General features: G+C 43.5%; 1 protein-coding gene across 3 annotated transcripts in view; it reads right to left on the bottom strand.

The window, feature by feature from the left end:
• The window catches only part of CACNB2 (calcium voltage-gated channel auxiliary subunit beta 2), a 363,806-nt gene that overhangs the window by 44,899 nt on the left and 297,598 nt on the right, over nt 1–21,309 (bottom strand). For all 3 annotated transcript variants that reach the window (XM_040434490.1, XM_040434493.1, XM_040434491.1), the window contains 4 exons: nt 20,074–20,207; nt 11,000–11,080; nt 10,831–10,889; nt 388–497 (listed from right to left, as the gene is read on the bottom strand). In XM_040434490.1, coding sequence (XP_040290424.1) covers nt 388–497; nt 10,831–10,889; nt 11,000–11,080; nt 20,074–20,207 — 384 coding nt within the window. The remainder of the gene's footprint in view (nt 1–387; nt 498–10,830; nt 10,890–10,999; nt 11,081–20,073; nt 20,208–21,309) is intronic.

Consider the following 21,309-nt stretch of genomic DNA (forward strand, 5'->3'; position numbering starts at 1 on the left):
TATATATTATTATTATTATTCTTATTATTCTTATTATAGCCAATTTAGAAATTGTAGCTTTTCTAGTTATCTATATATTATCTATATTCAGGATCGTAATCTCTGACAAGTAAAGAGGAGGATGAGGTTGAGGCAGCTCTTTACCTCAGTGTTGTAAAGTAACTTATCCTCATGTGTGATCCGGACAGGTTTTGTGTGAACTAATGGGACAACAGCCATTTTGTTTCTCCTGATGATTGCTCCCCAGACAAAACGAGCCATTATAAATAATGAAAGGTATTTGAGAATATATTTATAATAAAGTAATATTTAAGTATTTTCATTTTCTTAATTCCTGGAGAACCCCTTTAAGAAAATAAAAAAGAGAAGAAACCAATCGGAACTCACCTAAACTTGATCGTGTATTAGATCTTTCTATAATTGCATGTTTACTTGGATTATTTAATACTGAACGTTTGGCAAGCGAGATGTCGGCAGTCACCCGAGTAATGGATATTCTGCAGAAAAAAATTATTATTTCCATGTTAGTGAGATAAAATGACAAATTAGCTGGTTAATAATGAATTAGCATTCAGCAACAACACAAAGTCATAACGAGGTCCATCTAATCACTAACTATGCTTTTTATGGGTTAAGACGTAAATTTAATGGATAAAATTCTGTCTGCCTGCAGCCACCACTAGAGGGAGCTCACTGAATGCTGTGTTCATTTTGATTTCAATCTATAAGCAGTATGCTGTAGGCACCTGAGCTCCCCCTAGTGGTGGCCGCAGGTAGCTAGAAGTATGAATTTTAATGCTTTGCATAGGCGGCGGATTTGGAGCTCTGTTTTAGAATTACGGAGATCCAGCCTCTATAAAGATACATATGTTGAAGTTAATCAGCAGTTTTTGACCAAATTAAATGTCACTCTTTAGAAAGGATTTCTGGTACTTAGATATTGATGGCCTACCCCTCATGATACACCAGAAATATCTAAGTAAATGGAAAACACCCAGGATAGGTCATTAATATCAGAGCAGTGGGGCCTGATGCCCTGCACCCCGACCGATCAGCTGCTTTAGGCGAAAACTATATAATAATGCATAAAAATTCTGTCTGCTTGCAGCCACCACTAGAGGGAGCTGACTGCATGCTGTGTTCATTTTGATTTCAATCTATAAGCAGTATGCTGTAGGTGCAGCGTCCCACTACGTGTGTGTGGGCACTGCTTAAAAGCACTTTTTACCTTATCAAAAGCACTAGGTTGTAATGTATGATTTTGTATGTATGTATCTGCAAAATCCCTGTTACCAGGCAGATTAGGTGAAATTCATACATCCCACCACTAGATGGGGATAAAGTTCAGGTCCTATATATATACCTAGGTCAGGCCTAGTTAGGCAGTCCAGATCCTAGTTGGAAAAATGTAGTCAGAGAAGACAGCAGATCTGAGTAGTTCAGATCTGATTAGTGGGAGGAAAGGTAGAGTGAAGACTCCATGACACAGATTAGTGAGTGGAGCCAACTTCGCTAGGAGGTGATACTCAGATGTGAGGCGCAGAAGAGCGTTTTCCTTCTATGGCCGGACTATAGACTTGCATCCCTGACCAGTAGGAGAACAGTTTGCCTCCCTGGAAAAGAAACAAGAATTCATAAGAGCCATTTTTGAGGGCCACAGACACCTTTGCATGGTGAAGGACATATAGCTTCTGGCAGCCACACCAACCTTCTGAGAGACAGTCGAGTTTTCCTGTCTAAATATTCAGCTCGGAGGGAAAGACAAGGAATAGGATCCTACACATCTAAAGGAACCAGGTACACCTAACCCACTGCTCCAAAACTAGAAGCCTGAAAAGCCTAGAAACAGTGAATTTGCAGAATTATCTCTGTATCATCAAGAGACTGCATATTTGTACTGCTGCAACCAAAGACCAATCTAAAGTAAAAGTTGTGAGTTGCATTTCACCACTGTCTACCTCATTATTACCACTACTGGTTGTACCACCATTAACGCAGACATCCCAACCTGCAAAATCTCATTTCAGGGAGGTTTTCTTTTTTTTTTCTTTCACAAACTTTTTATTACATTTTCCAAACATAATCAGTATCTGCACACTTTGCTCTATGGTGTGGAGGACTGGGCTCATTACCCTGCCCCAAATTATCATATTTATGTATATGATTAAAGGGATTCTGTCACCACCTATAAGCCCTGTGAGCTAAACATATGCTCATGTCCAGGGTAGCGTTCTGATTTCTAAGGTGGCCTTACAAAAGCTATTTGTGGCTTTATTCTGCGGAAAAACAGGTTTTACTAACCTGTCAATCCATGAATTAAGGTGCCCAAGCGGGGGAGGTCTGTGGATGCATGGTGCCCGGCCGCAATCATCGCCATTCATGCCCAGCGCTCCCTCTCCCTCCCTCCCCCTCCTCCAGCTTTGAGATCCCGCGCGTGCGCACAGGCTCAGCCTGATGCGCTGTTGCGGACTGCTGACATCGGCTTCTTCTTGCACTGTGCGCACGCGTCTAGAAGGGGACACTGCTACAGGTTGCTGGAAAGGTTTACTGCGAGTAAACTAGAGATGGGAAGTTCGGATCTTTCACATGAATCGGTTCATTTGAATCAGTTCATTCAAATGAACCGATTAATGAATAGAATCTTCGGTTCATTCGCTGAGCTGACAAGAAGCAAGTGAACCGAAGCTTAGGTTGCGCAATGCGCATGCGCTGATGACGGAAGCTTGGATTCACTTGCTGACTCGCTGAGTCGGCTCTTGGTCTGAGTCAGGAAGTTTATTCTTTAAAACCCTGTGTGTAATTATCTGCCACACTGTAGGAAAAAAACAAGCATCCAGGGGGGGTGAATTTAACACTGGGGTAAATAATATAATTAAAATGGAGGGTTAAATGTGTAAATGTATTTTAAAAAAATACATCTCACTCAATAGTTATATAGCTACTGAATGAGACAGAAGGAGGGATGCCTTTAATATATATATATATCTCCTTGAGAAGCCAATTTGACCCTAAAGGGTTAATTCAACCTGTAATCTAAACTCTGTGTCCTGTCACTTCTCTTATCTCTCTGCTCTGCTATCAGTAAACCTTTCCGGGATATATTGTCTCACATGCGGGTGTCAGGGAGCCGCTATCTAATAGCGGGAGACTCCCTGAACCTCCGGGAGACTTGAGATCCCTGATTAACGGTACTGGCGTCACGACAAAAACCATCAAGGGACTCAGCCGCAACAAGCACCCTAAGCACCCCTAACATCAAGGGCACCTCAACCACCATCTTGGCTGATGCTTCCCTACCACAGAGCGTGCCCCGGAGGATTTCGTGCTGTCCACCTCAACACTGTGCTGCCAGCCCAGGGAGGCTATCTGCTAACCGTGAGTAAACTGATGAAGTGTGTGTTATATTCTTTGACCCCTCATTGGTCCACCGTGCACCTCACGTGTTCCCCCTGCGACTGGCTGGCTGCATAGGCACCTAAGCTCCCCCTAGTGGTGGCCACAGGTAGCTAGAAATATGTATTTTAATACCTTGCATAGGCGGCAGATTTGGAGCTCTGTTTTAGAATAACGGAGCTCCAGCCTCTATAACCTGTTTTAGGCAAAAACATACGGTATGTAAAAAAAGAAGCACAAGGTCCCGTGCAGTATATAGTGGCCGTTCGAGTGAATGGGAGCTGAACTGTAGAAGGTTGGCGCTGAAAAATACACGTGGATGAAGCCTTACGGCCAATACTTTCTGGCGCCAGTGGCTGCCCAAAACAGCTGATCGGTGGGAGTTTCAAGTGCTGGACCCCCACTATCTGATATTAGTGAGACCATGCATATCAAAGTCCAGGGAATCCCCTTTAAGGTCTAAGAAGTCTCAGTCTGCATTGCTCCAAACCAAAATCCGAAATGAAATTCTATTTTGGAAGTTAAAGTTTTAGGGAATGGCGCAGACCATAATTATGTAATATATTGTTATTAGTAAATTTATCAGCAAGAAAAATCCCCAGAATAAAGCAGGGCACTTTAATTTCCCCCATGGTTATCCTTAGCAACTGAGACGCCGGTTAGAGATGGTCACGCACAGCCTGTAGACAGCTGACAAATGGGAAACACTCAGGCTGCCGCGTTCTATTTTCGGATCGCTCCCGCTGATAATGGAAGTGATTCCGATAATAACAGTTTATTAAAGCACATCTGCGCTCAGAAATCAAAGCTGTGCCGAGATATGTTCTTGTTCTGTCACTGTCTGCTCCTCGTTTTTTGCTATTTTGGCTATTCCGAATTTTATCTGTTCTTCTTGTCGCCGTTTCAGGGAAGTAACTAGGTTCCAGTGGCCATTTTGTCAGCTATGGATCTATCATATAGTCACAGGGTCACCCAGGCTATATAGATACACATTGCCCCTGCTTTGCCTTCACACTCCCTTTATTGTCCTTACATTGTGACTTTTCCTGTTAGTATCACTAGTTGGTGTTGCCATCTATTTAGCATATTCCAAAATAGCCCAGCCCTCTCTGGAGCTCAGGGTGTGGGCTGGCTCCACCCTCTAGCTCCAGAAGTTTCCAGTCAGAGTAGCTGTAGAGAGGGAGGAAGAAGGAGCAGTCTCCATGTGCCTCTCTCCCATACATTCCAGCTCCAAGCCTCGGTCATCTCCACAAGCTCCTGCAGATACAAGCATGCAATAACTAAATGAGGAGGATTTTCATGGCTACAGCTATCCAGACCCTGCTGCAGGAGAGGGATAACAAGTTAAGACAACCTATGCACCCCAGAATAGTGGACACTATACTCAAGGTTGCCAGAGCACAGCTATTAGCCAGAGATCCCTATAGCAGATATTTTAGCCAGAGTAATCTGAGGAACAATGCCATATTCATCTGCTTAGCTCATGCTGGGACATCTGGGAGGACTTTGCATTGTATACAACTGGTAGATATACCACAATTTCAGTCTTGCATACAGTAAAGAGAGACTCATGTTAAGTTTCATCTGGCCTGGTCTCTAACTCTCTTAACACGACATGCTGGCCATTGCATCACCTACATGTGCCCTGCCTAGCAGCCACATGGACTTTAACACCATGGGCACCCCCAAACTTCCATCATTACCACTCCCATTCTATGCTCCAGGTCCTCAGGAGCTCTCTGCAACTATATTAATGTTTCTGTGATAATCTAATACTTTCTGTACAGTATCTCAGAGTTGCTATTTAAAAGGGTCCCCCATGATTGCAAATCTAAATGAGCATAGAACAAGAGGTCAGCATAACAGAGTGATACCGGAAGTGGTGTCTGTCCCCCCCTCCACCTTCTTTTATTGACTTCTGTGCCAATTCTCTATCTCCTTATATGACAAATTGGGGTGGGCCCATGTAATTATGTTGGACATGTTCCTTTATCACACCTCCCAACTTTTAGGACGGTCAAAGAGGGACACTTATGGTTCTTGGTGACAAGGTTTCATTTTTCCTGCCTATTTCTACACTTCAACAGTTTTCTTTTACAAAATAGCGCAAAAATTATCTGAATAGAGAAATTTCTAAAATCCAAATTGCATCAAATAACGAAATAATATACAAAGTGGGCTCTAATATGCACATGGGAACCAGTCAAACACTTTCTGGATCAGTATTGTAAATGTAATAATGCAAATCTATACCTCAGATCAAAAAGAGAGACAGAGGGACTTGGGTCAAAAGTAGGGACTGTCCCTCCAAAAGGGACACTTGGGGGTCTGCTTTGTGTTACTGTCACTTTAAGAGTTGTATGCATATGTGTTCTTGCTGCAGGGCTATGAAGAAAGGTGTGTTAAGCCCCCTTACAGTGGACTTTTGGATTTTCCTTGTATGATGGGCAGTATTATTGTGTGTTTATTTATTGCACCGGTTTGGTTGGTGGCTCCAACTTTTAGCGACAGTGGGTGTTATATGAAATATGGCGGTAGGGAGGTGTGACCCTGGGCACCATGTTGCAAGGGGCTGTTGAAGTGGGGTCCTCAGCATTGTGGCCCTGTGATAAAGAAGGTGGGTAGGGTTTAGCGATCCAGATAAAAAATTTAGTTTCTAACCCAGGGGTGCACCACCAATGAGGCCGGGTGAGGCGATCGCCTCAGGCAGCAGCAGGCAGGGATAAGAGGGGGGCAGAGGAAGGGCCATGGGCAATGAGCGCTTTCATTGTGGCAAAGGAGTTAGGTTAAGAAATTGGCATTGGTAGGTGGGGGGGGGGTGCCGTTTCAGTTTTCGCCTCAGGCAGCAGAAAGGCTAGGTGCACCTCTGTTCTAACCGGTGGGAATGGTTGGGCATATAGCTGAGGTAGCAGCGCTTGTGTCACATGAGGGTGAGCAGGTTCAATGGCTTGAGGAGACACTACAATTAAAGAGGCAGCACAGGTTTCTGTTAATTGCGGGCGAGTTAGATACTAGATTGCCGGAGTTTGGTGCTCGGAGACGCAAGGCCGGGGAATGACTCAAGGGGTCTGACAAATACTTTTGACTTTCTTCTGTGGCTGCAGAATACATCAGGATGTGGGTCTAGGAAGAAGCCTCCCCACAACTCAGACATGGTGAGGGAAACCGTGGGAGATCAGAGAGTTGATGTCTAGATGTGTAGAAACCAGGGAGAGGCAGATGCCACCACCATCAGCAGCAACTGTTAAGTTTGCCATAACTAAGAGACTGCCTGTGAAAAACACCAAGCATTGTGAACTTCTTCCTGAGGAAAATTTGTGTTCTTCAATTTACACCTCGTGCCATTTACCTCCTTCTGCAGGGCAATAACCAAACAATATCCCTCGTCTTCACTCCCCTACTTCCCAAACTACACCTTACACCAGCAATATACCGTATGTCCTCTGAAGAGGGGAGGCCAGCACTGGTTCTTACCACCCAGGGGTGTAGCTAAAGGCTCATGGCACTGGTGCAAGAGTTCAGCTTGGGCCCCCCTTCCCTCAGTGCTTTGTGTCCACGGACAGGGAAGCACATTGCCTTCGTGCTTCGAGGCAAAAATTTAAACTGCACCCTCCTCCTCCGCCATGCCAAATTCTTGACCTAACCCCTTCCCTCCAGCAAGAGGTGTAACTTGACCAGCATACACTCTCTATAATACCGGTGTCTTCTTATGCGGCACAAGGGACTTTGGGCTCCCTCAGGCTCCTGGGTCTGGTAGCGACTGCTACCTCTGCATCCCCTGTACCTACACCCCTGTTACGACCCAGTAACAAAGGGGAAGGGATCAACCAACCGAACTTTTTTTTTTTTCAAGACCCCGTATCAACCGTATGGTCCGCCTCCATAATATTTACACCCTTGGATACTCAAAGCTCTAAGATGAATTAAATAGAAAAGACAGGTGCGTTTCTTATAGTCTTAGAATTGGTAGGGGTCCCAACTTAAAGGGGTTCTGCAGTTTTTTTATTAAACTGATTATCTATCCTCTGGATAGAGAGGATAGATCATCAGCATCTGATCGGCAGAGGTCCGACATCTGGAAACCCTGCCGATCAGCTGCTTGAGAAGGCAGCAGCGCTGACATTAGTGCCGCGGCCTTCTCGCTGTTTACCGCAAACCCAGTGACTTCACGACTAGTATCAATGGCCTGGGCGGGGCTAAGCTCCATTCAAACAAACAGAGCCTAGCCCCGCCCAGGCCATTGATACTAGTCGTGACGTCACTGGGCCGGCAGTAAACAGCGAGAAGGCCGCGGCGTTACTGCCACTGCCGATGCCTTCTCAAACAGCTGATCGGCGGGGGTCCCGGGTGTCGGAACCCCGCCGATCAGTTTAAAAAAAACTGCAGAACCCCTTTAAGGAACCCCAAAAATACCCTAAATGTCTCAGTAACGTGCGAAAAGATAGTTTAAGGTGAAAAAACTGTACACGTTAAGAAACAAGGCTTCCCTTCCTGGCGGCCCAACAAGTATTCTCTACTTGATGTTGTCCAGGTCCATGCGGCAGCGGATGAAAGCATGACCGCTATTCCAAAGGGGAATGTTAATGAACCAGTGGAAAAAAATCCAACCGACTATGACAGTTATTGCAATCAACACACATTTTTTGTGTGTGGAGAAAAGAACACAGACCTCGTAATGGACATTAATAGACGGTTAAGTACCACCACAGCAATACATAACGTAGACCTGCAGGACCTGCCTGTGCCTAAGGAAAACATTCCCATGTTGGAAGGTGTCACATATAAGGCCTGGTTCATATATGAATCGTTTTCTTCATTAAAGGGGTTTATAAATGTATTAACATGTTTTTTTTTCTTCCTAGAAACAGCGCCACCCTTGTCCATAGGCTATGTCTGGTACTGCAGTTCAGCTCCATTCACTTAAATGGGTTTGAGCTGCAATACCAGACACAACCAATGTACAAGAGCGGCGCTGCTTCTAGGGAGAAATAAATAAATAGCAAAACCGTACAAGTTCTAAACGGTTGATGCACAATGCAAATTTTATGCCATGAAAATGTTTTCCCCATTGTCAGTATTTACTATTACATTCAGTTTTTTTGTAGTTTTTGTACGTTGGTTTACACGGAGGGAATATGGTAGGGAAGCTTCCTGCAAAAAACATGATTTCCTACAACTACATTTCAGAAAAATGAGAACCAACTGCCAAGCAAAACAAGATACATTAAGGCTGGTTTCACATGGGCGTTGCGGGAAAAGGTGCGGGTGCGTTGCGGGAACATGCACGATTTTTCCGCGCGAGTGCAAAACATTGTAATGCGTTTTGTACTCGCGTGAGAAAAATCGCGCATGTTTGGTACCCAAACCCGAACTTCTTCACAGAAGTTCGGGCTTGGGATCGGTGTTCTGTAGATTGTATTATTTTCCCTTATAACATGGTTATAAGGGAAAATAATAGCATTCTGAATACAGAATGCTTAGTAAAATAGCGCTGGAGGGGTTAAAATAAATAAATTAATTATTTAACTCACCTTAATCCATTTGCTCGCGCAGCCCGGTATCTCTTCTGTCTTCATCTTAGCTGTGTGCAGGAAAAGGACCTGTGGTGATGTCACTCCGGTCATCACATGGTCCGTCACATGATCTTTTACCATGGTGATGGATCATGTGATGACCGGAGTGACGTCACCACAAGTCCTGTTCCTGCACAAAGCAAAGAAAGAAGACAGAAGAGATGCCGGCTGCGCGAGCAAGTGGATTAAGGTGAGTTAAATAATTTATTTATTTTTTTTAACCCCTCCAGCGCTATTTTACTATGCATTCTGTATTCAGAATGCTATTATTTCCCCTTATAACCATGTTATAAGGGAAAATAATAATGATCGGGTCCCCATCCCGATCGTCTCCTAGCAACCGTGCGTGAAAATCGCACCGCATCCGCACCTGCTTGCGGATGCTTGCGATTTTCACGCAGCCCCATTCACTTCTATGGGGCCTGCGTTGCGTGAAAAGCGCAGAATATAGAGCATGCTGCGATTTTCACGCAAAGCACAAGTGATGCGTGAAAATCACCGCTCATGTGCACAGCCCCATAGAAATGAATGGGTCCAGATTCAGTGCGGGTGCAATGCGTTCAACTCATGCATCGCATCCGCACAGAATACTCGCCCGTGTGAAAGAGGCCTAAAGGGGTTGTCTCTCACTTCAGCAAGTGGCATTTATCATGTAGAGTAAGTGAGTACAAGGCACTTACTAATGCATTGTGATTGTCCATATTGCCTCCTTTGCTGGCTGGATTCATTTTTCCATCACATTATACACCACTCGTTTCCAGGGGTTATGACCACCCTGTTCTCCATCAGCGGTGGTCGTGCTTGCAGACTATAGGAAAAAGCTCTAGCCTATGTGCGCTCCAACGGTCCCGGCCACCAGAGAGGCTGATGATTTTTCCTATAGTTTCCAAGCACGACCACCGCTGATGGACTACAGAGTGGTCATAACCCCTGGAAACAAGCAGTGTATAATGTGATGGAAAAGAGGCAATACATTAGTAAGTGCCTTGTAGTAACTTTCTCTACATGATAAATGCCACTTGCTGAAGTGAGACGACCCCTCTAAAAGGAACCTGTCAGCAGGAAACTGACCATTAGGGCTGGTTTCACACTAGCACTAAAATCTTCTGGAAAGCTGTTCCACCAGAGAAACAGCCTGCTGGAGTTCATCATATCCGGCATATTGGGACCCGGTGGGGATCTGGTCTGTTCTCGGCATTAGTGATGGGATTCGGCAGGACCAAAACTGCTACAAGCACGGGTTTTTGTCTGGCCAAATCCCGGCACTAATGCTGGAATCAGGACCTATCCCCGCCGGCTCCAATTACAGTCAAAGGGGCCTAGGGGTGCTCCTGTTCTTTCTGGCAATGCCGGATATGATAAACTGCTTCTCCTTCTCAATCGACAGGGCCAGGTTCCTGCATAGTCCTCTCACCTGGCCTTGTCAATCATGAAGGAGAGGGAGGGGATGGCAGGAGGAGCAAGGGTGCACAGAGTGGCTTGGTCCCGCCCTTGGTGCACTTCACTGCTCATTTGCATATAGATTAAAAGTACTTTTTCTCTTCCAGAATGAAGCAACAGATCGCTAAGTGAAAGGTATCATTACATTCAGGTGAGCGTTCCCTGGTTTATCAGTGAATTTCTTGGTGACAGGTTCTCTTTAAATGCAATTTTTAACTTTTTGGGAAACCTTCTAATGGCTGCACCCTGCCACACAGATGGTAACTGCAGTGATGATGTGTAGTACTCAACACGTGATAACTGGCTGCACCCCTGATGTGCCCTCCATATCTAATAGTCAGTAAACAAAGAGCAGCCAGGGGCCACAGGACCATTGGAGTGGGATGTGCTGGTCCGCCTTAACCCCCTCATCTCTATCACTTACCGTCCTTCAAATCTGTGTTTTAAAAAGTCAAATAATGCTTTCTGCATCATATCCGTCACCTATGGGTTAAAAAAATATATAATATTACTACGTCATGATACTTTTTTAATAAAAAAAAATGAGAGCACCACATCATGCTTTTATTTCCTCTGTATTCTTCATGTCTTACCTCGTATCCTTTCAAAGAAGGCCCCACCAGGACTACGGGTCTCATAGAAGGCACTACATCATAAGGAGGGATGTGCTCTGTCTGTACAGAAAGGAAATATGGGCAAGAAGAACACAAGGTGAAGATACATAATGATTATTAACTTCATTAATCTAGCAAAAAAAAAAAATCAATAGTCTACGAGATAAGAAGAAGACTGAAACGGGCACAGGCCAAATCCCAGCTTGTCCTCCTCAGTCCTGACTAGAACATAAATACTTTGGGGTTATAGACTGGTGATGCATTCCCTTTAAGAAAGATGTTGACTTAAAGGGATTATCCCAGTGTAGACATTGATGGCACATCACTAGGACATAGAGTATTTGACCAGTGAGGGTCTGACCACCTTGAGTAACCCCTGGAGATCACTACAATGAGGCAGAAGTGCTGTACACCCAATTCCTGATGGCTCTGCTTGGATTATTCCTGTCCATGTGGTCCTCAGTGATTACAATGGCCTTGGAGAAAGCCAAGCGGAGCCATTAGGAGATGATGTGCCGCTTTGTTCTAGTGATCCATGGCCTCCACCGTTCTGACTATATCTTATAAACATGGATGTCATCAGTGTCTGTACCTACAACAATTAGTTGAAGGAATACTTCCACCTGGGACATTGAAAGCATATTGGTAGGATAAATTATAAATGTCTGAGAGCTGAGGGGCCCTGAAGTGAATAGAGAATCCACCACACATGCGCCGCTATCCTCCATTCATCGCTATGGGACCTCTCAGAATAGTGGAGCTGGATCGCTCGGCTATTTTCAGAAGTCCTGTAGCAGTCAATGGAGAGTATGCTGCTCTCTCTTCAATTTGGGGGCCCTGTTCTGGAGACCTGCCCCGCACGGCGTATTCTCCAAGCATGGCAGCACTCCAAGTAAAGTCAAGATTTACTATGAAACACTGTCAGAGGTGAAGGAGATGAGTGCAATCCCTCCCAGACCGTGGGCAATAGGTCCAAAGGATTCTCCAAAAATGAGGCAGCACTCCAAGTAAAGTGAAGGTTTACTATGAAACTTCTGAAAACAGCAAAGTGAGCACGCTGGGCACATCGGTGAATAGAGGGTGCCATGTATGTGCAGCTTGCTCTCGGTTCACTCCGAGGGCCCTGTATTGAAGATAGATGTAGGTCCCGCTTCTGTGACCTGCTCCTATCAGACACGTATGGCATATCCTATCAATACATCATAAATGTCCTATATGGGAATACCCCTTTAATGGAGACATTTTCTATCTATCTATCCATCTGATATCTATCTATATCCTATAGTAAAGATGAAAAACGGACAGCATTCCAAGTAAAAGATAGTGGTGTTTATTCACCCATGTGGATGGCAACGTTTCAGCTCATACAAGAGCCTTTTTCAAGGCTTGAAAAAGGCTCTTGTATGAGCTGAAACGTTGCCATCCACATGGGTGAATAAACACCACTATCTTTTACTTTGAGTGCTGTCCGTTTTTCATCTTTATCTGACGGGGTAAGCTGCTACATCCCTGGACTTAGCACCCTCCTTGTGTTTTTTCCGGTGCCGCCATAATTTTCCTTTTCCATATATCCTATAGTATCTATATATCTATCTCATATCTATCTTTCTATTATCTATCTATCTATCTATTAATATCCTATCTATCTATCTAATATTTATCTCATATCTATCTACAGTATCTATCTATCTATCATCTATCTATTATCTATCTATCTATCTTTCTCCTATAGTATATATCTATCTATCTCATATCTATCTATCTATAATCTATCTATTATCTATCTATCTAATATCTATCTATGTATCAATCAGTCTATCAATATCCTATCTATCTCATATCTATCTACCTAATATCCATCTCATATCTATCTATTTCATATCTATCTATTATCTATCTAATATTTATCTCATATCTATCTTTCTATTATCTATCTATCTATCTATCTATCATATATCTATCATCTATCTATCTATCTATCTATCTATCTATCTATCTATCTATCTATCATACAGTACAGACCAAAGGTTTGGACACACCTTTTCATTCAAAGAGTTTTCTTTATTTTCATGACTATGAAAATTGTAGATTCACACTAAAGGCATCAAAACTATGAATTAACACATGTGGAATTATATACATAACAAACAAGTGTGAAACAACTGAAAATATGTCATATTCTAGGTTCTTCAAAGTAGCCACCTTTTGCTTTGATTACTGCTTTGCACACTCTTGGCATTCTCTTGATGAGCTTCAAGAGGTAGTCCCCTGAAATGGTCTTCACTTCACAGGTGTGCCCTGTCAGGTTTAATAAGTGGGATTTCTTGACTTATAAATGGGGTTAGGGCCATCAGTTGTGTTGAGGAGAAGTCAGGTGGCTACACAGCTGATAGTCCTACTGAATAGACTGTTAGAATTTGTATTATGGCAAGAAAAAAGCAGCTAAGTAAAGAAAAACGAGTGGCCATCATTACTTTAAGAAATGAAGGTCAGTCAGTCAGCCGAAAAATTGGAAAGTAAGGGCTATTTGACCATGAAGGAGAGTGATGGGGTGCTGCGCCAGATGACCTGGCCTCCACAGTCACCGGACCTGAACCCAATCGAGATGGTTTGGGGTGAGCTGGACCGCAGAGTGAAGGCAAAAGGGCCAACAAGTGCTAAGCATCTCTGGGAACTCCTTCAAGACTGTTGGAAGACCATTTCAGGGGACTACCTCTTGAAGCTCATCAAGAGAATGCCAAGAGTGTGCAAAGCAGTAATCAAAGCAAAAGGTGGCTACTTTGAAGAACCTAGAATATTACATATTTTCAGTTGTTTCACACTTGTTTGTTATGTATATAATTCCACATGTGTTAATTCATAGTTTTGATGCCTTCATAGTCATGAAAATAAAGAAAATTCTTTGAATGAGAAGGTGTGTCCAAACTTTTGGTCTGTACTGTATATCTATCTATCTATCTATCTTGTACATGCTTTAGAGGTGGACATATACGCTGTCTATCATGTTTACAGTACACTGCATATATTACATATCAAGCACATAAAAGAGATCCTTAGACTCCCCCAGGGAATACATAGAACAGAAGGTCAGCAGTATTAATAATCCTGACAGGTTTTCACACGTTTAGTTTTGTGTTACATTGTAAAGCAATGACAGACAGACAGACAGAATACATTAGCAGAAAATGTGTATAAAGCACATAAAGCAACATAAGCCATAACGTCCTGAATTCACAGTAGTCACCCTATGCAGCTATTGATTAGTTGTGTATATAGAGCTCTGAGCACCCTGACTCGAATTTTAGATTTGTTTTGTGTTTCTTCTTTTTTTCTTCTTTTAGGTGCATGTAACCTGCATTTTGTCATCTCTTCTACAATAGCCAGTGACCCACTTGGGGGACAAGGGTGTCTTAGTTCCCTATAAACCTTTCTTAGCTATTTAGGAGTCACAACTCCAGACATGTCTGTTTTCGTAAATTATTTTATTCCCCATAATATAATGATTCAGGAGCATCTTTTAGTAGAGCTGTGAATTCAACCTTTCCTCTGTTATTTTTCCTGAAAATTGCCATTTGGATGTTACTGGTGTTAGTAATTGGGGGGGGGGGGGAATCAGTGCCCACTGTCTAATCAGTGCTGCTAGGGTCAGACTGTGTGAGGACATACCCCTTTGGAAAGGGAAATGGTAACACTCAGTTATTAGTTGATTCATAAGTGTCTAGGTGGAATATCAGAGGATCAGCACAATGCAGAGTATGAAGAAAATATGTTCTAGAATTGTTCAAGTATTTGCTAAAACAGACATGTTGGGAGAGGTGACAGGTCCTGTTTAAGTGAAACTATTATAACATTCTTTCTGCCATAGTGAATTGACATTTTCAATGTAAGTGGAATTAAATGGGTTATCCCATCTTAGACAATGGGGGCATATCGCTAGGATATGCCCCCATTGTCTGATAGGTGCGGGTACCACCTCTGGGACCCACACCTACAAGGAGAACGGAGCGGAGAAAGTTGAGGAGGGCGCACCGCGCATGCGCAGCCGCCCTCCATTAATTTCTAGGGAGCCGCTGAAAATAGCCGAGCGCTGGCTCAGCTATTTCCGTCGGCCCCATAGAAATGAATGGGAGCGGTGGCCGCGCATGCACGGTGCTCTCCCATTCACATCAATGGGAGTGGCGGGAAGCTGCACCTGGTGGTGGACGGACCCCGGGAAACCCGGGGTCCTCCAGCCACAACTCTCACCGCCTCCGTTCTCCTTGTAGGTGCTGATCCTAGCGATATGCCCCCATTGTCTAAGATGGAATAACCCCTTTAACCTATATGCAGTGAGCTCCCTCTAGTGGTGGCTGCAGTAGGCACTATTTTATCAATGAACTGGATTGTTGTGTGAAGAGAAGCAGGAGATTTGAAGCTGTGGATCAGAAAACTCTTATTATAAATCTGGACCTAGTTTTAAATAAAATTAAATTATAGGTACACTTTACTATCCCAGACCACCACCATTTACCCTTCACTATCCGGTACCATCAAGAATATTATATAAAATTATTTGTTAACCAGTAAATCACCCTAGACCACCAAAGATTTTAGATACTAAACCAATAGCTACCCTAGAGCACAAGAGATCTTAAAGGCTATGTACGCCTTCAGAGGCAACTTTTTTTATGATTGCATGTTACTCATTTTTGGCTAAAAATAATATTTTCCATTGGCCTTTATTAACCACTTCCCATCTGGGCCCTTTGCCCCCTTCCTGACCAGGCCAAATTTTGCAAAACTGACATATCTCACTTTATGTGGTAATAACTTTGGAACGCCTTTATTTATCCAAGTCATTCAGAGATTGTTTTCTCGTGACACATTGTACTTCATGATAGTCATAAATTTGAGTCAAAATATTTCACCTTTATTTATGAAAAAATCCCAAATTTACCCAAAAATTTGAAAAATTCGCAATTTTCTAAATTTCAATTTCTCTGCTTTTAAAACAGAAAGTGATACCTCATAAAATATTTATTATTTAACATTCCCCATATGTCTACTTTATGTTGGCATCATTTTGGAAATGTCATTTTATTTTTTTAGGACGTTAGAAGGCTTAGAAGTTTAGAAGGAATTCTTCAAATTTTTAAGAAAATTGCCAAAATCCACTTTATAAGGACCAGTTCAGGTCTGAAGTCACTTTGTGGGGCCTACATAGTGGATACCCCCATAAATGACCCCATTGTAGAAACTACACCCCTCAAGGTATTCAAAACCGATTTTACAAACTTTGTTAACCCTTTAGGCGTTCCACAAGAATTAAAGGAAAATGGAGATCAAATTTTAAAATTTCACTTTTTTGGCAGATTTTCCATTTTAATCAATTTTTTTCTTTAACACATCGATGGTTAACAGCCAAACAAAACTCAATATTTATTACCCAGATTCTGCGGTTTACAGAAACACCCCACATGTGGTCATAAACTGCTGTATGGGCACACGGCAGGGCGCAGAAGAAAAGGAACTCCACATGGTTTTTAGATGCCATGTCCCATTTGAAGCCCCCTGATGCACCCTTACAGTAGAAACTCCCAAGAAGTGACCCCATTTTGGAAACTAGGGGATAAGGTGCCAGTTTTATTAGTACTATTTTTGGGTACATATGATTTTTTGATCATTCATTATAACACTTTATGGGGCAAGGTGACCAAAAAATTGGTTGTTTTAGCACAGTTTCTATTTATTTATTTTTACAGCGTTCACCTGAGGGGTTCAGTCAAGTGACATTTTTATAGAGCAGATTGTTACGGACGTGGCGATACCTAATATGTATACTTTTTCTCATTTATTAAAGTTTTACACAATAATAGCATTTTTGAAACCAAAAAATTATGTTTTAATGTGTCCATGTTCTGAGAGCTATAGTTTTTTTATTTTTTGAGAGATTTTCTTATGTAGGGGCTCATTTTTTGCGGGATGAGGTGACGGTTTTATTGGTACTATTTTGTGGGACATACGCATTTTTGATCACTTGGTGTTGCACCTTTTGTGATGCAAGGTGACAAAAATTGCTTGTTTTGACACAGTTTTTATTTTTTTATTTTTACGGTGTTCACCCGAGGGGTTAGGTCATCTGATATTTTTATAGAGCTGGTTTTTACGGACGCGGCAATACCTAATATGTATACTTTTTTTATTTGTTTCACTTTAACACAATAATAGCATTTTTGAAACCAAAAAAATGATGTTTTAGTGTCTCCATGTTCTAAGAGCTATAGTTTTTTTATTTTTTAAGAGATTTTCTTATGTAGGGGCTCATTTTTTGCGGGATGAGGTGACGGTTTTATTGGTACTATTTTGTGGGACATACGCGTTTTTGATCACTTGGTGTTGCACCTTTTGTGATGCAAGGTGACAAAAATTGCTTGTTTTGACAGTTTATTTTTGTTTTTTTTTACGGTGTTCACCCGAGGGGTTAGGTCATGTGATACTTTTATAGAGCTGGTTTTTACGGACGCGGCGATACCTAATATGTCTATTTTATTTTAATTTTTCTATTTTTAATTTTTTTTTTTTATTCCTTACTTGGGAACTTTTTTTTTTTTACATGTGAAACTTTATTTTATTTTATTTTTTCAACCCTTTATTTTTTTTATTTATTTTTTTTACACTTTTCGTCCCCCATAAGGTCATACAAGACCTCTGGGGGACATTTACTTCACTTTTGATTTTTTTTTTCACAGTTGATTTCTCCTGTAACTGGGGCTGACATAGTAGCCCCAGTTACAGAAGAAATGCACCCCTATAGAGGCTGTACAGCAGCAATCCTGCGCTGTACAGCCTCACAGCAGGGCTGATCGAGGTCTCTGAGAGACCTCGCACAGCTCCTGCACACTCCGGTCACGGCGGTCACATGACCGCCGGGCCGGAACAGGAAGCGCACAGCGCTTCCTGCTCTGCATACACAGCGCTCGGTGAGCGCTGTGTCTGCAGCGATCGTGGAGGCAGGGACACCTGGGCACTGTCCCTGCCTCCTCTCTGGGTTGCCCTGCTGTCACTGACAGCGGGCAACCCGATCAGCAGCTGCACGATTAGCGTGCAGCTGCTATTTCTGACAGGACGTTTTAAAACGTGCTGTCAGAAATAGACGTCCACCCATAGGACGTTTATATCCTATGGGCGGACGTGAGGTGGTTAAAAATATTGAGCTGTTCTGTCACAAAGGGTTAACTGTTTTCCAAGCTGTGTGACTGGTACTTTCACTTTGTGCCGTTCATCTAATAAACCTTATCTCTAAACTACTGAGAGGTCATAGACACTTATTTAAAGAGGACCTTTCACCTATTATGACACTGTGAACTAACTATACAGACATGGAGAGCGGCACCCGGGGATCTCACTGCACTTACTATTATCCCTGGGCGCCGCTCCGTTCTCCTGCTATGTCCTCCGGTATCTCCGCTCACTAAGTTATAGTAGGCGGAGATTCCAGTCACTAAGTTATGGTAGGCGGAGTCTGCCCTTGTTCTGCTCTAGCGCTGGCCAATCGCAGGTTGTTTTCTCCCAGGCTGTGAGCTCTGCAATGCGATTGGCCAGCGCTACAGAAGAACAAGGGCAGACTCCGCCTACCATAACTTAGGGAACGGAGATACCGGAGGACATAGCGGGAGAAAGGAGCGGCGCCCGGGGATAATAGTAAGTGCAGTGAGATCCCCGGGCGCGCTCTCCATGTCTGTATAGTTAGTTCATAGTGTAATAATCGGTGAAAGGTCCTCTTTAAGCCAGTAAGATCAGTAAGATAAGAACTGAGCTGTAATGAGTGTTTATAATGTCAAAGAGCAGAGATAAGGAGCCCGTCTGCTCCTGGTCTGATGGAAAAGACAGAAAATCCAAAGGGTAGCACAGAGCATCTAAGCTCTCTACAGAAAAAAAGGACGCCATAATTTTAATAAAAACCAATCTAAAAAAATATTTTTACCTAAAAATGAGTACAATGCAATAATAAAAAAAAAATTGCCCCGAAAGGTGTACATAGCCTTTAAGTTAACCCTATCACCACCCTAGACCACCAGATATGATGCAAAAGTATCTATCTTATGGCATGTCATGGACACATCATAAGATAGCATTGGCAGGGTCCAGGCCAGTGGAACTTTTTTGGGCACCGTGCCTCTTTAGCTAATATGCTACGTTGTCGGGTTCTCTGTTGACTTCAGAAGAGCTTTCATGCGGTCAAGCTGAAGTAACTGAAGGGCCCGCTAAAATAATAAAGTGGAGATGGCCATTTTGTGGGCTAAACCATTGCTAATAAGAATACCGTCTATAACGTTAACAAAGTTAGAGTTCATGCACACAGCCGTTGTCCGGCCGTATTGCGGCCCGCATACGGCGGGTCCGCAATACACGGGCACTGGCTGTGTGCATCACGTATCGCGGACCCATTCACTTGAATGGGTCTGTAATCCGGGAGATGCAGAACGGAGGCACAGATCGGAAGCCCACGGAAGCACTACGGAGTGCTTCCGTGGGTTTACTGTATGTGCCTTCGCACCGCAAAAAAGTTGTGCATGCACTACTTTTTTGCGGTGCGGACCGTCGGATGTGGATCGCGGACCCCATTTAAGTGAATGGGCCCGTGTTCCGTATGCAGCTGTCCCACGGTCGGTGCCCGTGCATTGCGAACAGCAATTTGTTGTCCGAAACATGGGCTCGGCCAGCGCACGGTCGTGTGCATGAGCCCTTTAATAAGACCTAGTGACATCACTGGTGACTTTTGTACCAAACCTCAGTGACGTCACTCGTTCTTCATGTATTATACTAGAGCGTGTAGGTACCAGGTGTGCCCCGTTCCTCACGATGCACGCCCTGTTGTAAAATCTATGTCTATGTCACAGTGAACTTACCGATTTTTGCTTCTGTTTAGCTACTAGCGGCATGAAAAGGAAACAGAGAACAACAAAGCATGCATGTTATTGACGTTTGGAGAGACAGAGACGTTAAACAGGACTTGAAATGTGGCGCAGAGCAGCTGCACAGATGAGGTGTGTCCGGCCGGAGCTGGCGGTTACCTTCTTAAAAAAAGGCATTCGTTTCTCTTTCATATGGGGTGATGTTAGACTGTTTACACTGGGTTTAGGGGATCGATGATTTGCTGGAATTTCGATCTCTTCAGCCTCTAAGCCAGTGGCATCTAAGTCTATGGCTATATACAGACAAATCATGTACAGTTATCAGGTGGAGAAGAAGAACAATGCAGTCACACATCATCATCTGAAAAGGAAGGTGCAAATCAGGGCACACAAACAAAAGACAATTAAAGCACAAAAAATATAGGAGTCCAATATTGATTTACTATCCTTAAAGGGAACCTGTCACCTCCAAAAACCATCCCAAGCCGCCAGCAGTACCCGACAGTAGCCAGCAGCGCGTTTCCGACGATAATTTTCTTCCTGAAGTCCGATGCGGCTAAAGCTCAGAAAACGTTCTTTTATCCCCTGGCGGCTTCTCTAGTCATGCTTGAAGTCAAGGGGGCAGCGGCCTCCTTGCTTCAAGTCACGGTAACCACGCCCCCTTCCCTGCCCCTTCGCTGTGTCTGACAGCGCTTATGCAGAGAGTTCCGCAAAGCCAGCTGAACTGCCGGCTGTCAGTCACAGCGAAGGGGCAGGGAAGGGGGCGTGGTTACCGTCACTTGAAGCAAGGAGGCCGCTGCCCCCTTGACTTCAAGCATGACTAGAGAAGCGCGACGGGCAGGGGATAAAAGAGCGTTTTCTGAGCTTTAGCCACATCGGACTTCAGGAAGAAAATTATCGTCGGAAACACGCTGCTGGCTACTGTCAGGTACTGCTGGCGGCTTGGGATGGTTTTTGGAGGTGACAGGTCCCCTTTAAGGTAGGCCATCAACCCTTAGGACCACCACTGATCAGCAGAATGAAGGTGCTGGGGCGTTCCAAGACTTGGCAGATGGGATGGACTGTGCCTGATACTGAAGCTCTATCCAATTCATGTGAGCACCAGACACAGCCACACGGCAACGTTCTTGTGTTCATTCTGCTGATTGCCGAGATCCAGGTGGTTCAGTCTAAAAGATAAGCCATTGATGAGAGAGCAAAACACAATTAAAGGGAATGTGTCACCAGATATTTTTTTTTCCGGCTAGTTAAAAGCAGATAGCAAAATATCTCCTTTTCTGATTGCAGATTTATTTTTTCTATTTCCTGAACATGGTTGTGGGGGTGGTCATCTTGTCTGAGCCGTCCTTAACAGCATTCAGAAAGCATTTAAAGGATTGTTTTATGGCAGCCCCA

Source organism: Bufo bufo, chromosome 5 (assembly GCF_905171765.1).
Source record: "Bufo bufo chromosome 5, aBufBuf1.1, whole genome shotgun sequence".
Lineage (NCBI taxonomy): Eukaryota > Metazoa > Chordata > Amphibia > Anura > Bufonidae > Bufo > Bufo bufo.